General features: G+C 43.9%; 1 protein-coding gene across 2 annotated transcripts in view; it reads right to left on the bottom strand.

Moving 5' to 3' along the window:
• Positions 1–24012, bottom strand: part of Trpm3 (transient receptor potential cation channel, subfamily M, member 3) — an 870412-nt gene that overhangs the window by 64154 nt on the left and 782246 nt on the right. For both annotated transcript variants that reach the window (NM_001191562.1, NM_001354180.1), the window contains 8 exon segments: positions 2469–2720; positions 6649–6777; positions 11917–12057; positions 16103–16270; positions 18656–18884; positions 19497–19786; positions 20685–20714; positions 22955–23095. In NM_001191562.1, the coding sequence (NP_001178491.1) occupies positions 2469–2720; positions 6649–6777; positions 11917–12057; positions 16103–16270; positions 18656–18884; positions 19497–19786; positions 20685–20714; positions 22955–23095 (1380 nt within the window).

The raw sequence follows: 24012 nt of genomic DNA, 5'->3' as shown, positions 1-24012 counted from the left end.
GGGTTACATAGTGAGATGCTTTTTTTTTTTTCTTTTTTCTTTTTTTTTTTTCCGGAGCTGGGGACCGAACCCAGGGCCTTGAGCTCGCTAGGCAAGTGCTCTATCGCTGAGCTAAATCCCCAACCCCGATGAGATGCTTTTTAAAAAAAATGAAGAAAAATGTTAAGGTGGAGGAAAATTGGCCTGATTTCCAAGCTGTTACAGTCTGATAATTTTTTCCTCATTTTATTTGGAAAAATATTTGAGAATCTCATAAAGGCCCATTCTCTCCAGAAAATCCATACAAACATTTTCCTATGTAAGTTGAGAGCAGGGATCCATGGAGTGCCACACAGTCTGCCTTTAGACATAAGAATTTCCACCCAAATCTCAAACCCATTATTAAACGAAGACAGAAGAGTAGAATGAACAAATGTGTTCACACGCACCCCCTTCTCAATGTCAAGTTGGACTGGATCAGTTTGGGTAACTCAGGCTCCAGCATTTTTCTTCTCTAGAGTGTGTCTGGTGTCATTTACCCTAATCAGTGCTGGTGCGATAATTTCAAGTTTGTGACTGAAGCAGCTGGTTATATGGAACAATGGTGTTTATAAACTTTTCTTTCTCCATTGTCCTTTAAAAAACAATGCAAACATAATGACAACAAACATAGTTTACCAAGCAGCCACTAAGAGCCAGCTATCATTTAGCACGTGCCATTTCTAATCACCACAGCTCTACCAAGCACATTTACTGTTCATCGCTGCCTTACAAGGCAGAGAACTGAATATCTAAGAGCAAAGGGAATTTATTTTAAATTTAAAATTTGCCCCTCTTTGTGTATATTAGCTGGTACATTTTTAATAGGAAGATTTTTGGTTACTTAAGATGCGTTTCAGAAGAATTCATACACAGATGTTTAATAAATACTGAATTAACGATGTCTATAGTAAATCTTTAGTGACAGCGAACAGGAGGGGGTACAAAGCTACTCACTGGTTTTAGCAGCTTGTGGGGATGAGTAGGAATGATACCAAAGAGACCTTTATGAGAGGGCAGAGAAGCTATGCTTTTCACATGTCAGGGATGGACTTGGAGAAGTGGGCATCAGGCTCTGGTGATATCTGGGAGGGAGCTCATGAACTCAGTACCCTCACCCAACTCCTGCCACCAGCTTCACCCTGATGCTGGTCACCTCAGCTCAGTCTTTATGGGAAAATTCTGGAAGCTGAATATAGTCTAGAATGTTGAAGCCCTCAGCCATTTGTATGGAAGTATGTTAGCTTGGCCTGTGAGATTCTTTCTCTTCCCTCCCTCCCTCCCTCCCTCCCTCCCTCCCTCCCTCCCCCCTCCCTTCCTTATGTATGTGGATATTTTGTCTGCATGTAAGTATGCACACTAGAAGAAGGCATTAGATCTCATGGCATCACAGTTATAGATGACTATGAGCCACCATGTGGGTGCTGGGAATCGAACCCAGGACTTCTAAGGAAGAAACATAGTGTTCTTAACCTCTGAGCCACTGCTCCAGCCCTGCCCCTTCCCTTCCCTTCCCTTTCCTTTCCTTTTCTCTTCTTTGCTTTTTTAGAATTAAAGGAGCAAGTGCCTTGCTTTCAGGAGCCATGGTTAGTGGATAGTTTCCCCCAGGATCCACAAATCCCCTGGACTCCCCACCTCCCCACTTCAGCTCGACTCAGTCTTCCCTTTGTGGACCAAAACCCACTTTTAATCTTATTTTGCCTTCAAGGTATTTGAGACAAGCCTTGCTCTGCAGCCCTGGCTTACCTGGAATCTGGCATCCTGGTGCTGGGACTCTAAGTGACACAACCACACCCAGCTTTGAAAGTCACCTCAAGAACTCATCTTTGAGGAGTCTTCAAAATCTGTTGACACAGATTTATTGAAGACAAAGTTCTCCTCCAAGTCTGACCTCCGTGAACGTTCTGAGTGAACCCATCACGACCTGTGGTCCTTCTGTACTTTGTAGGTGTCTTGTCTCCCTGACCACTTTTCATCTGCCTGCAGCAAAGTACTTCCCTTCCTCTCCCTCTGTCCCACTCTCACGAAGTGGCATTTTTGTGCAATTTTTCTTTTTCTTTTGGAGATAGGCTTTCTCTGTGCAGCCCTGGCTGTCCTAGAACTAGCTCTATAGATAAGGCTGGCCTCGATCTCAGAGGTCCATGTGCCTCTGCCTCCTGAGTGCTGGGATCAAAGGCCTATGGCAGCACTGCTCCGTACCTGACATAAAGCAGACCCTTTCCATGTGCTTCAGTTAGTAGATAGGTGGCTGATGATCAAACGCTTTAGTTTTTAATATACCAATTATAGTCAAATTCGCAGACACTCAAAGGGGATTTAAAGACTAAAATACCTCTGGGGCCATCTCATGCAGACCTTGGTTGGAAACCCAAATAAATCACATTTCTCTTTCTATGATCATGGAGCTGCCTCTGAGAATGTGTAACATGGGACCGAATGACCCTGCTTACCATTTTCCCAATCATCATTACGTATGGGCCCAGATACTTGTTCACGCCGAAGATGTCTAGTAAACGGATATACCAATAAATGATGTTCACACAGTAGATGACCCTCCCGTCACTCCTGAAGGGCTGGTCTTGAAGACGAAGGATCATTCCCACCGAGAAGAGGAGGATGGCGATGAGGTCCGTGACGTTCCAGTACTCCTGCAGCCACACTTTGACTTTCTGCAGCAGCTTGCCCGGCTCTGACATCAGGATCTACGAGGTAGCAGAGAGGGCTTAGGTCCGGCTTTTCCTATACTTTCAGCTCAGCTAGAAAGTACTTTCTTTGTCCGTTAGCTGACAGAAGAGACTATCTGGGCCTGTGTCTACCTGAATACCTGTATGCTATGAATTCACGACTGAGCTAAGTTTAGGTCATCCAGATGTGCACAGTCTAGAAGCAGATGCAAACAACAGGTTTGATCCTTGGGATTGTCTGGCAATTCTGAGGCACTGCAGGCTTTTGCTATAACATCATGTATTCCCAACACACTGCAGAGCTACAAAATCTTCGTCTCAGTAAACAGCTCTTCCGTACTGAGTGACATGGGCCACTCCTCCAGGATACTCTCATTCCTCTTACATCACCAAGTCTCATCACCTGCAAGTACAACCCCATCAATGGCTTCTCACCCCCATGGCTGCCACTGAATTCTAAATCCCATTAGACCAGGCACAGGGTGGCATCTATTTTCTAATGTCATGCATCCCTGTCGTCACTATGGCTACCAGCCTACCATTTATTTTCTGGGCAACACATAGTGCGTGCTTTAAAGACCTAAACCATGGTGCGGTCAGTGATTATAGCTATATATTTAGGCATGGATCATCAAGCTGCATCCCAACATGGGTCCTTTCATTACAGATAAATTATATTCTATTTCTTAAGATAGATAGATAGATAGATAGATAGATAGATAGATAGATAGATAGATAGAAAAGGGGGAGTTGGTGTGAACCAGGAGTAAATGGTTGAGTTTCCCCTCAGTCCCATCACTACTCAGTCATCCCTTAACATGGGCCTTGGTATCCTGGAACCTAGTAGATCAGTGGTTCTTAACCTTTCTAATGCTGTGACCCTTTAATACAGTTCCTCATGTTGCGGTGACCCTCTCAACCATAAAATTATTTTTGTTGCTACTTCATAACTCTAATTTCACTAATCTTATGAATGATATTACAAATATATGGGGGTTTTTTTTGGATGGCCTTAGGTGACCCCTGTGAAAGGGTCATTCAACTCCCAAAGGGTACAAAACCCACAGGTCGAGGACCACTGCAGTAGAGCATCATGGGGGAGAGGAAAGGGGTGTGAGTTTCAGATGACCGAAGAGGTTTCAGACCTAGCTCACTTTTCTAGTTGTGGCATATCGAACAATTGCTCAATCTTGTTTCCCAGACCTGTAAATTGGGGGATGGATGTGATCATGGCTGCCACTGACCTCACAGACTTGTGGGAGAACTGGGTGAGATAATGTCTACTAAGGGTTGCTGTAAACAGTTCCATAGTATTAAGGGATTACTGTGGCCCGGCTCTGGTGACTACATGCAGAAGTATGTGCTAGAGAATGGGAAGGCAGCACATGAAACCACAGCCTTCCTTGTGTTTGCTTGGGAGGCACGGAAGCATGCAAACCTTTCCATGCTTCCAGGATCTTGCGTCCGAGTTCCCAAGGGCTGTGTACCAACCACGAGGAGGCAGGAAGACCAGTGCCTGTGGGAGTTGTAACCCACTCCATAGTTAAGCCTCTCCTTACAGAGTTCAAAGTAAGGACATGGGGGTAGGGAGAAAGGTGACCTCACCAGTTGCAGAGGAAAAGGTCAGGCACTAAAATGGCTGCAACCTCGCTTTCCACATCTTCCTCAGAGACAAGTGCTCTTCAGCTGACCCAGGCCTGACCCAGCATCGGAAGCCCCACCCTGCCTGCCGTGACAGGCAGCTTCTTAAGAAATAGATAGCCAGGCCCGGAGGTTGCTGGCAGCCCGCCCACTTGGCAGCTGCTCTAGAACAGTCCAAGGAGTACAGGCTGCTCCCTGTCTTCTTCCAGCCTAGTCCTGGACAGCCTCCAGTCTCCACACTCCAGTCTTTCCCTCTTCTGCTTGTGGTGGGGACGGAATATGTAGCTGGGTATTAGGTCTCCGGAACGCCAGCTGGCATGAGACAGCGGCAGGGCCCCTAGCGGGGAGCCGGCTCCGTTCTCAAAACTACACGAAGTCCCAGGCAAATTTATTACTGTTTTTCAGCTTACAAGTGCACGGCACTGCTCAAGAAACGGAAGGCACTGTGAATGGCAGAGTTCAGTGTAGAGAATTGACTGCAGGAACACAAGACGTCTCCCTGCCTTAGTCCCCTAGTCATTTAATCCAGTCATTAAACAGATGAGACTTATATACCACTGTCAAGCTTTCGGGATGGGGGAATGCTAATTAGAATGAAAATAGCACCCAAACAGCCCCAGAGAAAGGTGCTGAATGCAAAGTGTGTGTGTGTGTGTGTGTGTGTGTGTGTGTGTAAAAATCTCAGTGCTATCAAATTTAATAGATACCATTTCTTTTTTTTTCTTTCGAAAACATTCCAGAGATGAAATTCAATAGTGCAAGAATCTATGAAGCTGTCTGGATGACGAAGGTGGTGGGCTTGTGGGTTTTAACAACCGGTCCTGCCCCCTTTGGTACCCACCCACTTTAATGAAGAAACCAGGATTGTTCTGGAGCTCCCAGAAGCGCAGATGTGACAGGCTCCTTTCCTACTGAAAAGGCCCCGCCTACTCACTGCAGTTTCAGGGAACAAGCAGAGGAGTAGCTTCACCTTGAACGCCTGCCTTCCCTTGCAGGTTTTCTCTGGTGAGGTTGGAGTTTGTGAGGAGCACTGAGCAGGGTTGCTGCGCCCTCTTGTGGACTGTTTCTCGACCACATAGATTTTTAGAAGCTCTTGGACTCTAAAGGGCGGCTGGGATAAGCTTTTCTTTTTCTTTTACTTTTTTCTTGTTTTCCTTTCTTTTCTTTCTTTTTTTAAAACTTAAGTGTTTGGAGCTGTTTTAAATTCGCAGAAAGCACTTCCCATGGTAAATGTGGATCCCTACAAGGGTGCCCGAGTGGTAGAGAGAGTTCACATCAGGGTTCACTTTGGTAGGGTACATTCAATGGCTTTGAACCTATGTAAAATGATTTGAGTCCATCATTCAAATCATTCCAAATCTAAAGTAGGATAAAAAGTATTTCTGTGCCCTTAGAAGCCCTGGGTGTCACCTACCATCATTCCAAAATCCTACCCTGGCACACCAAAAGCCTTACTGTTTCCATAGACACCCCCTCCCTTGCCTCATGCATAAGTTTCCCCAGAATTTCATGTCTGGAATCATACAGACTGTGTCCTGTCCATATTTTTTCTCTTAATAATACACACCTATGTTTTCCCATAGCCTCATAGCTCATTTCTTTTTTTTTTTTAAGCACTGAATAAGATATTCTGTCTGTGAGGTTAGCTTTGACTTCAAACAAATCATGTAGGGGTAGCATTTCAATGGCTCCCTTTAGGCTATCTGGAGGTGGGTGAGGAGAGAGGCTATTACTTCCTCAACTTGAAATACCACAGTCGTGTGTCCAACCTCCACGGCGCTCCCTCGAGTGGAAGGCTGTTGGATACCCAGCATATGCATGATACACATCAAGAAGGATACGACTCAAGAATAAATTGAATAAAAGGGCACATGCTGAGAAGTTGTTTCTCTCTGCTCACTATGTTGGTTCTGGGCATTGAACTCAGGGAACTGGGATTGATGGCAAGTTGCTGAAACACATTTGGAGAGGTGACTCTGGATTGGTGGACAATGTCCAAAGAGATCCCAAGTAAGGGGTTGAAATGGGAGTTAAGAATAACAAAATTTAAAGAGTCATCTTCATAGGGATGACAAGACAGAGGTGTAAATGATATGGAAGCCCACTGGAGGATATCTTGGGGCAAAAGGCACATGAGCAGGAAACAGACTCAGTTGCCCTAGGAAACCTCTCTAGGTTTGACAGAGAGGAAATGCAGCCCTCAGCGGCATTCCAGAGTACAAACCCCAAGCTTCCCTTTTGGCTCTCCCTCCTCGGCTATGGCGAGCCCGCATCTCCCTTCCATTTTCATGTGTGAAGTTGTTACCTCTCTCATCTTCTCTATTCCCAGAGTGAAGATGTAGGAGATGACGATCCATTCCTGAGTGGAAGGCCAGCGCTCCATCTTCACCAGCACGATGTAATTGAAGAGCATCAGGTATCCAATGTACGCCAGCTGCAGGGAAACACAATCCAGCAGTCTAACCGCAGAGGCCTGGGAGTGGGGCCCGGGTAAGACACGTGCACTGTGGCAGCACAGAGCAAGGTCAGTAAGCAGGGAACCCATGACAAATGAGCTATGAGCTTAACTATCAAAGAAATTTATTCATTTTCTGTGTGCATTCTTGTGTGTGTGTGTGTGTGTGGGGGTCCGAGGACAATTTGCAGAAGCTGTTTCTCTCCATCCACCATGTAGGTTCTGAGAATCGAGCACAGGCCACTGGGCTCTGGCAAGAATCTTTACCTGCTCAGCCAGCTCTGCCCAACATAATTTTTAAAAAGGTTATCACAGTCGAAATAATTTAATTTACGGAGTTACTTTTGACCCTTATATGTGTTTCTGGGCCCTAACCTTGCACCTTTGTGTCACCGTGTATGAATTTGTGTGCCAATCACTAGCTGTTGGTTTGTGTGTGGGTGTGTTTGTGTGTATGTGTGTTCATGTGTGTATGGGTGTTCATGTGTATGTATGTTCATGTGTATGTATTTGTGAGTGTGCATGAGTGTATTTGTGTTTGTGCGTCCATGTGTGTGTATATGTGTGTGTTTGTGTATGTGTTCTGGTGTTCTGGCTTAGAAAAGAACCTGGCCTACCAGGGCTGCTCTTGCTTATGCACAGACTTGGCTCTCCATGCTAGGGTGACACGTATTTTAAAATGCTATTTATTTTTAAATTATTATTGAAAAGTTATTTTTTAAACACTAAGAATATATACTTTTTCCTCCCAATAGTTTCCAGGTAGATTAATGTCCACCAGAAAGAAAGGAAGACACAGGTAGCACATATAAGTTGTCAAAACTATAGTGTAAGTAGCCTAGATTTAACCGCAAGGTTCCACTTCTGGTCTCTCCTGAGTTTACAATGTCTTCCTGGTGTTTTTGACCTGCAGTGGTCAAATTCTTAGGGAACATTTTATCTGTTTTCCTCTCTATGGTCATCTTGCCTTACCCTGGTTGGAATATTTGAGTTTGCTTTTTGCTTCTTTGAAATAAAAGAAGAGAAAATAAAGCTGTTTATGGGAAGGTCTGGGGTGTGTGGTCTGTTGTGTACCAGAGTGGATCAAATCCTCCTGAGGCCCTGGCATCTGGAGTTTGAGTCCTGTTGTGACTGGCTGAAATGCTAGTTATGGACAACACTCCTCAGGGGCAAGTCTTGGAGTCTGTTCCTGAAGCAATGTGGGAAGAAAAGAATTGATGGTGCTCTTGCCTGAGAAAGTTTACCCCAAGGGGAATGGCAGATGATCGAAACCTCCCGCAGGCAATGCTCCAAGATGAGCAAGGCCCTGACTGGCCTCGGGCTGTGAGTGGGAACCCAGAGTGAGCTGATCCCACTCTGCATTCCTTGGTGGGTCACGTGGCAAAGTACAGCACAGCTTGTGGGCCGGAGGACTCAGGATTTGAGGAGCTGAAGACATTGGGTGACCTTGGGGCTGTAAAGGCAAGTTATGTGGCAGAAGCCACAGCCTGGCTAGGAGACACGAGATGTGGAAACAGGGATGTTGTCTTGTCTACCGATGGGCTCCTTCCTTCGTTTTATAACTTGAATAGACTTTTAATGTGAATCGAAGGTACCGCTGACACCCCCATTATATTGCTGACACATGTCCAGGTACAACTGTGGCACAGAATTCCCTTCCAGATTCTTCTTTTTATATCTTTCTCCTGTGTGTGTGTGTGTGTGTGTGTGTGTGCGCGTGCGTGTGTGTGTGTGCCATAGGTTGTGCACAGTAGACAAGTACTCTACCACCGAGAACTACTTCCCAGCCCTTCCTTCATCTGAAGTAAACACCGTCACATGTGGAACACTCAGACCTTGATGGAGTGAGCGTTACAGCTGCTGAGGGCTGGCTGAGCTCTTTCTCCACCAGGGTGATTTAAATTTTACATCCCTGCAACTACAGCTACAGTGATCCTCGCCTAGGTTCCCACACCTCCCCACATCAGAATCACTAGTGAGTTGTGGGGCTTTCTCATGAAAGAGGCCTTCTTTAAACGTTGGTTCCGAGTCTGGCCTGGTTCACATGGGCTCAGGTTACAATGAAGAACACACTGATGTCCACTCTGCATTCCTCTAGGTACAGTTACAGACACGACGTAAGGCACTCAGTGGGTGAAACTGTCTAACACCCTCTGCTCCCTTTGGCCTGGAATTGCTTCTATCCTTCTGGTCCCTACTTTCCTTTTATTGAACAAATAAAATTCTGTTGCTTCAAGGTGGGGTGAACCTTGTTACAAGCCCTGGTTTTTAACGTTTTGTGAGGTTTAGTGCAAAATATTCCAAGGCATTGTCTCCTCTTGTCACATGTTCGCCCAGTGACACACCAACTCATTTTTTTTTTCAGAATTTCTGCATTTTAGAGCGTAGGCAAGTTTGCTAACAGGGTCCATCTTTTGTACTCAGGTCTAGTGTATTTGGAGGGAGGGAGGTAGACAGTGTAATGTGGGTTCAAGTTTCACTCATGCATGACGTCTTGTGTAAGTCACCCAAGGCCTCTGGGAGAGGCTGAGCTAAGAAGGTCAGGAGTTTGAGCAAAACTTGGGTGAGACCCTGGCTTAAAACAAAAGCGAAGTCCCAAACCAGAAGTGCAGTGGGTGATTCTAGTGAGGTGCCAAGGCTCAGAGCCACTGGCCAGGTTATTTGTGATGGGAAAACATTGGTCTGAGTTGAGTCGGTGGGGACCAAGAGAATGAAGGAACTAAAATGGTGGGAATGTTGAACACCAATGAAGAAGCAAAGACAGATGGCTTGGAAGGCTAAGTGGGGTCAGTGTTCATTGAAGAGCTGTTTAATTCTTTACACGATTCCTCCCATCCGTTTCTCCCCGGGAATCTACTAACATTTGCAAAAGGCCACAGGATGGTTGTGTAGGCCAACAGGGTTTGTTTGTTTTGTGTGTGTGCTCATAATTAACTTTGTGTAGCATTATGTATGGCCAGGTATAATAGACACTGAAATTTGAACTTCATATTTCACAAACTATTCCTTTTTTTAAAAAAGCTATTTCAGTCAAGGTAAAAACAAAACAAACAAAACCAGGCTGGGGTCGTAGCCCAGTGGCATAGCACCTGCCTCACATGCTTCAGGCACTGGATTGGAGGCTCGGCGCTCTAGAATAAATGAAATAAAAAAAGAAAGAAAACGAGCTTTCGTTTGTAGACCATAAGAGCAGAGTTTCTTTCAGGCTACAGTTTTTCAGTCCATTTCTGGTTGTGTCAACTGAATCTGAAGAATAGAAGGGAAAGGGCAAATGTTGGCATGGAAAGGAGATACAGTTGTTTTATTGATGAAGCCGTTGTCAGCCTTAGGGAGGTCATTTGGGAAGCATCTGGAACCTTACTTAAACATAGTAGCTGCTCAATAAATCACGTGTCTGGTGTTGAGTGGACAGATGACTCTGGCTTTGATTACCTCTCTGAAATGTGATTAGTTCAAGAATAACACTAATTACTCCCACATTGTACTTATAGGTCCAGGGACTATTGTAAGTATTTTATATACCTCAACACATTAATCTCCAATAGGGAGGTGGTATTATTGTCTCTATCTTATAGAAGGGATGGACAGAATGGGAAGGTAACTCGTTTGGTGTCACGCAGCACGGGGGGATGTAGGTGAACCTATATGTCATCATAACTTTGCTGCTTTCTACAGGGAAAGCTTGAGAGAGCACTGTAAGAATGTAAACTGAATTTCTGAATGTAGGTAATTCTGTGGTGGAGATGACCTCATCATGTCAATGCGTTTGAAATTTTATTTTACTAAAAATGAATATACCGTATGTAATATGTGCGTTTTTTTTTTTTTTGTACTATCTCAGACTCCATTAAGATCGTCCTTTAAAGTAGTGGCTTTCAGCCAGTGGTAGTTTTTAATCCCACAAATGCCTGGAAACATTTTGGCTGTCATCCTCAAAGGACAGAGTGTGCTACCGGCATCTGGTGGGCACAGAGCAGGGATGCTCCTGCATGACAAAGATTTATCCTAGCTAAAATATCACCAGTGCTGAGGAGGTAAAGTCTTTCTTCCAAGGCGCTGTTAAATATTAGCATACTGGACTGCACAGGAAGCAACTTATCCGGTCATTTGAGCTTTCTTGTGCTCGGACCTAGATTATCCTGTTGTTGATTTAAATGACTGTTCTGCAGCTGGTGATGAGAGAGTCTAAAAATACAGACTCATTGTCCTTTATCTGATGTCACTCTAGTGGGCCGGACAGCATTAGAGATGGTCAGGCCAACAGCTCACATTAAGCTTCAGCGGTTTTTAACCTGTGGGTCACGCATGACCCCACCAGAAATACCATATTTTTACATCACAATTCACACCAGTAGCAAGATTGCAGTTAATGAAGTAGCCACAAAATTAATTTATGGTTGGGGGCCACCACAACGTGAGGAACTGTATTAAAGGTTCATAGCATTAGGAAGGTTGAAAACCGCTGGAAAATGTCATTGGAAAGGAGAAAGAGAACCCAGCTATGCCTCTTTCTGCTATATCAGACACCATTTCAGGGACAGCCCATGGCTTTGCCGGCAGGAAGTGTATGTAGGGTGTGATTCCTGGAGAATGCTTGCCAGGGTTGCAGGCTTTCTTGCTTTGAGCTGCTTGCCGTTTAATTGTGTCTGAGTGAGAAAGTGTGGCAGATTGGAAGCTGTTACTTATGGACACTCTGTCCCCAGAGGAGCTACATCTACACTGTGCTTCAACCCAACCCACCAAATGTCCCCCTGAAGCCCAGAATGGGCACCTGTAATGGAGCACTCTGTCCTAGATCTCAACAAAGGACAGTGTCTGGAAAATAGACCTTTGTTTTCACGGTGAACTAAACTCATACACATCTCATATCTGTTTCTATGACTCCTCACCTCTGTCAGTTCCTTTACCTTCTGGGGCAAGAAGAAAGGCAGTCCATGGATGCTGCTCACCAAGGTCCACAAATCTTATGAAGCTACTGGGAAACCATGGTCACAGAGCTTGCATTCCTGCACATGTGACACTTTTGATGCTGCTCAGCGAAAACCACACAGGTGTCTGAACCAGGGACACCCACCCCTGGGGTTAGCCATTTGGAAAGGGAGAAGAAAATGTACTTACAGTGTAGAACCAGAACTTCACAATGGGTGCGTTGTAGAACTCATAGATTTTTCGGCCCACAGGGATTAGTCGATGCCTGCTTTGAACTTCTTCTTCGTCTTTCTTTCTGGATGACTCCCCATTGTTTCGTCCCAACATTGCCTAGAGTAGGAGAAAACAGAGACTCTCATGTCTGGGCTCTTTAGGCCATTTTGTAGATGGGGAACAGATCCTCCAGGCACCTGAGAGCTCACAGAACTCAAGAATATAAGCCCAACACCCTGGACATACAAAGGCATGCCTTTCCTATGTGTGAGTTTGTATTATGTTAGTGCAAATTGTTTATTTCTTCTTCTGAAAAAGGAGGGCTGGCAGGATATGTTTTGAGCTTTCTTTTTCTTTCTTATCTGGACCTTCTGAGTAAGGTAGGCAGTAGGATACACACTGAGTTCTGAAAAGGATGATAATTGGTGCTTGGGAAGGCCAGGCTACAGGAATCAGTCCCAGTTCTGTTACTTTCTTCCCATATGTATATGAGACACACTAGATCTGGATTCAAATTCCGTTTCTGCCTGTGCTAGTGACTCTCTAGTTAAGGTAGACTGGACCAGAGTCCATCATATATCCCAGTGAGCCTTCTGTCTCTGCCTACCCTTCCTGGCACTGGATTACAGGCGCATGTGACCATAGCTGGCTTTCTGTGTGGGTCTTGGGTTTGAACTCTGGTCCTCAAGCTTTTACAGCATGTTCTCTTTCTTGCTGAGCCACGCTCCTGCCCTCCAACCTGAGACTCATGTGAGAATAGGGTGAGACATTATTGTAACTGCTCAGAATTGACAAGGATTTGGGATAAGACATAGTATTTGGCACATGAGTTTCAAATGAAGAGATTTAATTATAGCAATGATTGCAATTTGCAGTGACGTTGAGGACAGAGATAGCCACCACCTGGCTTAGTTTTCAGTCACCTGACACAACACATATGAATACTAGTTCCAAGTGTTTCATTGATTTCTTTTTAGCCACTCCATCCAACTGCATGACACTCAAAAAAGTTCTATCCAGTAGTATTTCTGGGGAAGAAACTCCCATTCCTTTGTGTATCCTGGTGAGAAAGATGCCTTGAGCTAATGGATAGGAAGATTTCATGGCTATCACATTCATCAGTAAGCTGAATCGATAATATTCTGGCAGGTTAAGCACAGGAGAATCCAATCAACATTGGCCACTGCTCAACTCGAGAGACCCTGATTGTATGAGATGTTTGTCCTGGAATTTATGTAACAGTTATTCTCTTCCTGTCCTCCTGCTTATTTCTAGGCCCAGTATTACAGTGCCCTTTGGGGGACATGGTGGGATGAGAGTAAAGATGAATTGAGGTTTTTCAGGTATCCTGGGGAGTGACATCTTGGGGTGAACGCTAGGGGCAGTGGCTTTCCTAGCAAAGGCCTGGACCTCTGAATGTGCTGAGACTGTCTTAGGCTTAAGTTCAGGATGGGACACTTATTTGGCTGTGTAGATGAAACAAAAGCATTGCACCCCGCTTTTTCCTGAATCACTCACATATGCTCAGAGGAGGGTACACTGGTAAAGTTTTGTCTTTCACAGGCTTGCCATTTCATTAGTTCTAGACTTAGCAGTCTAATTCGCTGTTGATTTCTTTTCCTGTGGTCAAACCTTTCCTTTGACATTGCTTAAAGTAGAATTTAACAAGGCCATATAGGTAGAAAAGAAACATTAAAAAAAGTTACAAAAATATTTTCTAGTAGAGGAAGAGGTTTGAACAGTGTCAAATATAGGACTGCCCAGTGCAGATTTGAGACAGGTGTCAATGTGGAGAAAGATTCTTTGATGTAAATTAATCTGCTAAAGGCTACAAACATAGAACAAGTAGAGACTGATATTCTTAGGTGTCATTTTGGAAGCAACCAAGGATGTCCTATTCTCGGAAAGGATGTGTTTTGCTAGAAGCTCAACGAAGGGAATAGGCTTGTCAACAAGCACATCTCTCTAATCTTGTCTAGGGCGAGATGGTCACCAGAGAAGCAAAAACAGACTTCCCATCAGGGTGAAAAGAAGCTCTCTTTCCACAATGTTGTGCCTACTGAAAGCCTGCAGCCCACAAGTCCCCACCTTATTCTTTTCTGTGAGGTTTCTACTTATCATCACCCCTCCTACTCAGGTTCTCAGTGAACAGAGCTGGGATCTACTCATTGACAAACCTGTTGTGCTCTGGGAGTACATCTTTACAGTGGTTTCCTGAAGGACCAAACTAACTAAAGCTCTTAAGGGACAAGGGAAGCTCCTTTCTCTATACCCAGCCACAAAAATACCATTCAGCCTCTGGGCTTTCCTTCTAGGATTGGTGCCTGTAAGGGAGCCACACCTCACTTGATTTGGGACACCTGGCATTCCTTGGAGGCTCTCTACTCTGTGGCAAGCAAATCCACTCAGCAGGGCCATCTGATAATAGAAAACAATTCTCTCTCCCCCTTGACAATTGGCAGAGGTTGTTAAATATATAACAATAGCTAATGGAGTATGTATGCCTGGATTCTAATGCCAGTTAGAGTACTAGTTAGTTGCAATTAACTAGCTGGGTAAAGGGGGGCAATTTAAGCTCTGAGTCCTTGCTTTCTAATCTATGAGGTAGAACAATGTTTACCTGACAGGCATGATGTGTTCCTATGAGTAGTGGGGGCGGATAGAGTGTTTAGCACTGTTTCAACACCATAAGCAGACATTTATTAATGATTAGTTGTCGAAGTTTAAATCCATGTGCCTAAGTGGTTACTCTATCTATCTGTCTGTCTGCCTGCCTGTCTGTCTGGTCTCTATCGATCTACCTATCGATCTATCTATCCATCCATCAATCCATCCATCCATCCATCCATCTATTCATCCATCCATTCATTTTACATCACAACTGTGGCACAGGTGGTTTACCCTTTAAACCAATAACCACCTGTGAGGCAGACAAACCTATTCTCCCACTCTTGAAGGGTGAAACTGTGTTCAAGGGCACGGAGCAAGTAGGTAAAGAGGCAGGATTCTGACTCTTTACCTATTTGCTGGAACAGCCAGCAAGAATTCAGTATCAACACTACCCATGATGAAAATACCATTTCTCATCTGAGGAGTTCAGAGATCAAAATCACGACATGATCTTCAGGGAAGGCAGTCTCAGCTGCCATTGCATGGCAGGCCACGGCAGGGTTATTGTTGCTTTTTAAACAGATGCCTATACAGATTTTTACAGAGATCTGGGAGCTGAAACAAAATTGGCTTTTCATCCAGTAAGCGAAGGATCATATCTCTCATCAAATTCCTAGGAAGGAGTTTCTGGAAAGAAATACTGTGCATATGGAAGAGGAACATGTCCCATGGTCGTTCCAGGGAGGAGACTCATGCAGTCTTTTTGTCACCTGAACCAAACCAATTTCATCCTCTCCTCTTACAGCTCCTTCTGGGTCATTACTCCTGTGGCAATGAGGGAGGTTGAGGTGCCTCAGACCTGTCCTTATAGAGTTGCTATTTGATGCAGCTCTCCCAAGCTACAAAGCCTGATTTGCCCTTTAATAGCACAGGCTATTTTTAGCCTTTGGGCACAAGCCAGTGGCAGTCATGTCACTCTGGTAGGGGCTGTGGGAAGTGATTCCATGCATAGCTGTCTTGTTCCCTCTGCAGAACAAAGCATCCATGTTCTATAATTGTACTGGGAAGCTAATAAAAGCTTTTCCACACAAACCTCAAAATTCAATTAGTGCTGGTTTTGTGACTTCGACCCTGAAGACAGATACAGGCTTAGTTTCTGACCAGCAGAATGCTTCCAGCTCAGCAAAGCTGACTGCTCACAGCTCCTGGCTTCCCTTTCATTCTTGTGTGTTAAGACTGCTAGTCATATCATCGTGTTTATCAACAGATGCTTGCCCGGAAAATTGAGGGTGTCTGGCTTTGAATCTCATTGCTTTGTTTTTCGGGACCATTGGCAGAACGACTTAATATACAATTGGATCCTAGAGAAGTCCTGTTTGTGCACAAAGAGGAGGCTTATGATATTGTAGTCTCAACATTTACCAGGTTAGACCTGGCAGGGGCTGGAGAACCCTTGTCTGCTCTCAAGTATTATTGAACCCCAGCAGTATTCAGAGCTGACTGGATTGGGGGATTCTCCTCAGGGAGAAAAACTGCATAAGCGTTTTCTTACTGTTAGCTCCATGTCCTCTTCATCTTTTTCCTTTGTAGGTTTCTCCGGTTCCTCCGGCTCCTTCTCTTGGAGATGAATTTCTTGGGCCTGAGTCATATAGGGCATGTCATCTTTGTTCTTGAACTCCAAGCTGAGAATTGAAGGAGGAAGTAGAATTCCCAGAATTACCTAAAGTAATAATAATGATAATAATAATAATCACATTTAAAGGATTACGATTAGGGTGGTTGCTTAGAATTAGAAAGCCTGGGCTGTGGTCTATGAGCGTGTGTTTGTGCACATACATGCACATGCACAGGTGTTGCGATTACTGTACAGGGATGTGGGTATTTGGAAATTTAAACACACGCAAAAAAGATTTTTTTTTGCTCATCTAGGCATTACTTATTTTGCGCAAATAAATCTTAGCCTATTAATTCTTACTTTCCTGAGGGGAAAACTGAGGAGAGAAAGCTTATCCAAGGTGGAAAAACATAAGATTTCCATTTAAATATTAAGCAGCGCTTGGCTTTGTAAAATCAATTCATACATATGCACTGACATTTATTCGTAAATGTATCAAGTAGAGTTGATATGTTGGCTGATGATCTCCATAAAGAAGTGCTTTCTAAATTGACCTCGAAGGCACATACAGAGAGTCATTTAATCTATCTCACAACATTCTGTTGGCATTGGCTAATGCAGAGATCTCTGTATTCATCAAGAAGAGTTGGTCTTCTTGCACAGAAGCCCCAGGAAGACCAGCATTGTATTGCTTTCATGGGAAAACACTGTAAAATCCCAGTGTCAGGATGCTCATGATACAGACTTTTCTTGTGACAGAGCTCTCCTCCATTATCAAAGAGCAGTGTCTGCTTCATCGTCTCTTAATTCTAAAATGGTCCAGTGTACAAGACTTCTGAGGATGAGCCTCCTTGAAAACACTTCACTGAGTGGAGGGACTTAAACACATTCTGAAGGGTCAGTGAGTATCATGTGCCTACAGGGACAGCCAGGCCCTGAAATACCCATGGGGACTTACAAAAAAGGGGCAGAAGTAACATTGAATTATATTTGAGAAGCCCAAATGGCATGCGGGCAATCTTCATAGGATATACTTCCCTGTCCTCAGAGCTGAGAATTGGCTGGGCTCTCCACCAGAGGCCAGACTTGGCAACTACTAGCAGCATGACTGTGGGACGTAGTACATGAAACCTTTTTGTAACCTGGGGCTAAGAGCCCACAAGAAAGGTAGAGCCTGGCAGACAGTGTTGATCCAGTAAAAGTGCAGCCAAAGAGGACAGGATGCAGGATTGTGGGATAAGTATGTCAAGAGAGCTTATGCATATCATGAACAATGTGGTGACGTCATACTACATGCCAGCAATCTGTTAAAGGAGTATATTTTAGCCAATCTTACCACAGGCAAAAATAAGGGTAACTGCAGGATGATGACTATGCCAATTTGCTTGACTCTGATAGTTATACCTACTCTGTGCTGTTAAAGCGCCATGTTGTTATCTTAAATATATAATTAAAAACTGGCATCATGAAAATGAAATGAAACCAACACTCTTCCTTTTCTCTTGATCATTTATATCTATATCCCCTTTAATCTTTTTACTTCAATGTTTTCCTTAGAGATCATTTTTAAAAAGGATTAGATGAAGCAAAGATTGGGCTGAGTGTGTAGATCAAAGACACAGAACTTGCCTGGCATGTGTGGGACCCTGAGATCCTCTGAGAAGCTACAAACAAATATGGCAAAAATCTACAATCCAACTTTTTGTTTTTAGGAACAAGTTACTTTACCATCTCTTCAATACCTGAGGCAACTACTGCAAACAACTGATTGCTTGCATTCCTTTTGCTTCTCCTTAATTTATATAGCTAAAGATATGCATACACCTTTTCATTCTGGGCTTAGGTGGTACAAACTGGTCTGTGATTTGCATTTCTTCATTTGAAAATAGGACCAGAGATTAGGGATGCAGCTCACTGCCCTGTGTGAGGTTCTGGGTTTGAGTTCCAAACATTGATATTTTTAAAAGTGAATAATGTCATGATAAATCTATCTCAATTTAATTTAAAACATCTCAAGCACATACTATAGAGCCCATGCCTCTAAGAGGTGACATAATGTAAAACTAGCCTGGGTGGGACCAGAAGGGCATTCAAGGATGAGACTCCTGTGGCAGTGTGGCTATGTCAGAGCATACGGTGGCCCCTACAGTATCTGTGTGTTCTCTGCATTTTAGAATCTGAGGGAAGAGTTTGTTGAGGTAGTCCTTAAGATCAGCCCTCAAGACTCCCAACCCAAGGCATGTGCAGATAGAGGCAGAATAATCAATCAATGTATAGAGCATATGTAGCTTGCCTTCTTACATGTGACAGACCTCAAGTTCAAATTCTTAACTCTAAATGCAAATCACATCTGTCAGGAGATTTTAGTGAACAGTGGTGGATTAGTACCACCTTCCAACATAAACTTCCTAGACCCACCACAAACTTCCTTGGAAAGCTACAACCAACCCCTGGATTCTATGGTAATACATCCTTTTTGGGTATGCTGACCTTGAGGCCTGAGTTCTTTCGCATGCGGAGCCGTCCCATCCACATGTCGGTAAGTAACATCTGGCTGCACGTGTGTGCAATGAAGTCACGGTGCTTGGCAGCCACAGCCAGCTGCAGGCATGTGGCATTGCTCCAGTTCTTCAACTCATACGTCAGCAGTTTCATGGCCAGCTGCTCATCCTGTTTGTAGGACTGGTCCAAAAGCTCCACAGCCAGCTGGCCAAAGTCCCTGAAAGGCAATGTTCAGGAGACACTTTCAGGCCAGCGTGAAGACTGCCATGAACAGAGATAGGGGCCTACTGTTCAATTACAGTTAGCTTGTATAGAGTAGCTGTTTCATGTAAGGTCTAGTCTACTCAAAAACCCACTCAGCCAACATTCTTTAAGCCTTCTTTATGTGTCAAGTATCATGTCTAGAGCTGAAGGTGTAAGTTAAAGCTAGACTCCTGCACTCAAGGCCCCCCAATTCAGCACATGTCAAGGAAGAGACGACAGTCAACCAATGACTAGGGAGTGTGTTCAAACCCTGTTCTTGCCAACCATGTATAATCTTGGCCAAGTTACCTAAATTTTCTGAGGTGCTTTCCTAGGTTGGATGAAAGGCATGGTGATGTGACCTGTTGCAAGGGGGCACTTGAGAGGATGAACAAAGTCTGGGTAATGTCTCCACACCTCTAGGCGGCATTGTGCACAATATGGGTAAATTACTCATGCCAACCCTCTGTGTGTTCTAGTGGGGTGACTCTGCTATGGTATAAAGTTTTATGAAGTCCAGAACTTCTGGCATTTGGAGCCTCCCTATCCCAATTCCCCCACCCTCCTCATGTGCTGGCTGGCCAACCTGGAGTTGTGGTTCAGCTCTTGGGAAATGTCATCCACCATATCATTCTCAGAAGCCTCATGGGCCATGGCTTTGCAGAGCTTGCAGGCCACCAGGGCTTTAGCCATGGCCTCCTCTCCATGCTGCCAGAAGAACAGGGCCATCTTCTGCCTCTTCATGAGGACAGCCCACACCATCAGCTCATGGAAAGGGAATGGGAAGTGGTTGATCTCAGGGTCATCCAAGTCTATGTCCACCTCTTCCTCACGTTTCTTAGTTGTCTTTCTTCCTCTCCTCAAGGGAATATCATCCTGCAGTCGTAGAGAGACAAATACAGGCCGAGTCAGAAGTGAACCGGACTAATTCATTACCCACACTATGCATACCGTCCATGGGCTCATCTCTAGAACCACACTGAAATGAACCAGACCAGTTCTTATCCCAAAGAGACTCACAAGTCCCTTGAGGGGCCAATTAAGACTTAGTAAATGCATCCTCAGCTGTTGACATGTCAGTTTACACTTTACTTAAAAAAAAAAAAGGAACAAAACAAGAACAAGAGACATTTTCTAAGCAACAGGAGGATGGTGGGTTTGAGGCCAGGGTGGGCTACACAACGAGAGTCTGTCTTTAAAATTCCAAAAATATTTTCAAAGGCCATTTTCATTCTCCCCCCCTTTTTTTGTTTGTTTACTTTTGTTCATTTCATCTTCCACAGGTGTGGCTGTCTCTACCCCATGATGGACAGCATTGCCATGTTAATTATTTATTTTCTGAAAAAGCAAGGATAATCGATACTTGTGTTTTCACAGAACAACAATAAACAATGAACCAATGATGGGAACACAAACACTGAAGCTCCAGCATCCCTGTTAGATGCATCTGTGGCATTCTTTTGTATCTGTTGCCATTGTAAATATCTATAATTGATTTTGCCTGTGGAGTTTATACACTTGGTTTTCAAGTCAGTATTTACAACAGGATTTACTTCTTTTTTTTTGTTTTTGTCCCCCCCCCAAAAAAAATGCGCACAAAAATTCAGTGTGGAATTTTAAAAGCTACTGTGAGCTGCCACCATGGCACTTGGAAAATCTTTATTTCCTTATTTTAGATTCATGCACTAAGCCTTATTATTAAAATGAATTCATATATCTTTTAAGTATGTGAGAAAGAGAATAATTGACACTAATAATTTGAGCAAACACTAACCTCCATTCCCAGCAGTTTCAAGGCTTTGGGCTGTTTAAAAAAATGTTGTGAACAAAGTTAGATCTTGTTTTCATTGAGGTAAGGAACGAATGCTACTATAATGCAAATAAAGAATATAAGAGCTCTACTGTACCATACAGCATTAATTTTTATGTCACTGCGTACACACAATAAAAGGAACATGTTTGTTGGTTTTTTTTTTTTTTACAACTTCTAGGAGAGTTGAGGATGCTGTGATTTTGGTGAAGCACAGAGGATTAGAGAACTAAAGAGATAAAACTGAAGTCTTATAATGACTCTTGTGGACCAGTCTCTCCCTTTTCTATAGTCATCCTGCTTGATTGGCTCCTCCAGGACATCAGGCACTTGGATGAATATTATGGACTGAATGTTTTCCTCCCTGTCCCCATGATGTGATGAAATTCTAACTGACGAGGGACTGGTGTTGGGGCGGATATTTGGGGGAGAGTGTTGTTAGTTCATTATGAAAGACACCTCTTGAGAGAAATTTGTGTCTTTATCAAGAAGACTAATGGGAGCCTGTGTGCCTTTTCTTGTATGAAGGCATAGCCAGAAAGGGCCATCTGAAAAGAGGAATACAGATCCTCAATCTGATGGAACCTGTGCTTGGACTTAGAGCCATGAGAGACACACTGATGCTGTTCATTTGTCCCTTAGCCCGTGGTGTTTAGTTACAGCAGTGTGAGCAGAGAAGACAGATGAAAAATGAGACAATCAACAGATCAAACCAGATATTTCTCAAACCTCTGGAAAACCTCTATTATCTGGAGACTTAGGGGTATAATTAGAAATGTTCGTTTAGCTTGCTTGCTCTAGCTGTCTTCCGGTGCTGTCTTCCGGTGCTGCACCGTAGATCAAAGGTGCATGACCCAGAGCAGATGCTGATGGTGGCAGAAGTGACTCAGTAGCAACTTCCTGGGCCACGCTGGGAGTGTGTAAAACGGGCACAACTGAAGGCCACTTGGGAATTATAGAGCTTGCTTTGTATTGACAAAGGGGAGAAAAAAATTACAGCCTGGGGGCCAGGATCTGTGCTTCTGAGCTCAAAAGAACAGTGGGGGTCATTTTGGACGCTTCCGAAGATATAAGAATGATCAGAATTAATAAAAATTGTGAGCCGACGGTTCCTGCAAACGTGATTCGATTGTGAAAGTTGCAATAGCCTAGAGCTGGTCTCCCACCTTTTCTCTTTTGGCGTCTGAAACGGGCACCTCTAAATTTTTTGTCTTCATTCCAACTTTTTTTTGTACCCCTCTCTCGGTTTTCTAATAGACCACAAAATACTTTCATTAGTGAGAAACTTTGTTAGAAATTAAAAAAAAATCAGAGAACAAAAACTACACGAAATAAAGCAAAAACAAAAACAAAAAATCACAACACCCAAATAAGAAGAAAACCGTGCACATTATTTAAAAGAAAGAAAAAAAAAAAGAAAGATGTTATGCCCACTACTAGCAAAGATAGCAGCTCTCGGGATGTCATCTCAGGGTCCCCCAGGCCTGGACAGAGAGTAAAGCCCAGACTATGTTGGTAGAAGTAACTCGCCTTTGAGATTCCACCCTGTTTATGAAAGCACCTGTGGTCCAAAGCCGTGAGGGCCCCAGCTCGACCATAACGTTGGAGCTGCTTGGCTGCTGCCATTGGAACCCAATGCAAAGCAAGAAAGGAACCAACCAAACAAGACAATAACAAACCCCAAGCAGGTTCACTCAAGAATGTCCTCAAAATGCAAACAATGTAATCATGGGCTAAATTGACCCCTGAGGATGTGTCTGAAACACGCCTTATTACCATCTCGTGGGATGTAAGATGAAGCTGTCCCTGCCTGGACCACTTTTGCCATAGACTGACCCAACGATACTCCAGAAAAAGCACAGAGTTTTGCTGGAATTGAATTACAGGCGTTAAAAAAAAAAAAGCAAACCCCACCCCCCAAACCCCAAACCCCAAAATGGTAGATCGTTTTTATTTAAAGGAAAGACTAGTAGAGAGACTGTGGTTATTTAGACAGCAACACTAGACAGACATTTTTAGGATGATAAAAGTGTGACTGTCATCTCAAGGAAAACAGGATAGAATTTGGTCAGGGTTTTAAGTTGAATAATAAATTTCCGTAGTTTGGATGGGAAGGGAGGAGAGGTGCACTTTCTGTCTTTCAACTCATTTTCCCCTTGGAGGCAAGGGGTCATACCTCAAATCTCTCCTTCCTAGTCTTCCCCAAACAGCCTAAGAACAAGCCAGAAACTCACCCTTTTGGGGCCAAAGAGATTGTGGTAGAGGGTCCGAAAGCGCTTGCGTGTGTAGTTGCAGCGGTAAGCCCCGCCCATCAGGTACTCGATCACCAGGCCAATGTCTATCAGGCTGATTCTGTAGTCCGGGGGCAGGTTTCCCTGTTAGGGAGGAAGAGAACAACAGACAAACCCAAAAAAGACGGTGTGGTTTACTAGGGGTTGATTGGCAAGTGTTCTGTAACTATTTTAGAGTAAAAAATATATTGAAAAAAGAAACATGAATATATTATTATGCTGGTTAATCAATTCACCTTAAAATAGATCCAACCGAAACCTGGATACTCTCGCTTGGAAAGAAGACATAAGTTAAATAAGAAGATGCGGTAATCGCCGGCAATAACAGAAAATCAAATTATTTATTCAAGTCTTCAGCTGGGGAGAAAAAAACACCAGTGTAGCAGACAGAAAAACAGGCTAGACAAGGCAAGGGCTGTATCATTCCCGGCTGCTAGATGCAGGGTCCCCTGATACTCTTGAGCCCTCTCTGTCCCTGACCCAGGAGGCAGGCCTTTTGTTTACTCCCCACTCAGAAAAGGAAGACTCCTCTCAGAGGATGAATGTCACTACCAGGGTGGGGACCTCTTAGAGATCAGGTCTACTGGAACACAAGACCTCTGTTAGCCGGTCACGTACACTGGTGTTCCCCGACTCGCCCAAAATAGGAAGCAGGGACGGGATTTCATAGTGTCAGAATGGAGTTGTATGCATGTTTTGTGTGTGTGTGTGTGTGTGTGTGTGTGTGTGTGTGTGTGTGACAGAAGAAATTTTAACACTGGAACAAAAACTTTCACAAAATTTGTGTGATTTTGTCACCTTTTGTTTCATAGCAGCTTGGTTATTGTTGGGAGGAGGGCACAGTGCTAAGATAGAACCTAGGATTTTGTGCATACTAGATAAGCATTTTAGTTAACTAATTAATTATTAATTAATAATGCTTTTTTTTCTCCAGATAGGGTTTCTCTGTGACGGCTTAGCTGACCTGGAACTAGTTCTGCACAACAGGATGGCTTCTAACT

The sequence above is a fragment of the Rattus norvegicus genome, chromosome 1 (assembly GCF_021556685.1).
Source record: "Rattus norvegicus strain SHRSP/BbbUtx chromosome 1, alternate assembly SHRSP_T2T, whole genome shotgun sequence".
Classification (NCBI taxonomy): domain Eukaryota; kingdom Metazoa; phylum Chordata; class Mammalia; order Rodentia; family Muridae; genus Rattus; species Rattus norvegicus.
The sequence above is the reverse complement of the archived record's forward strand: the minus strand, read 5'-3'. Positions and strand labels throughout refer to the sequence as shown.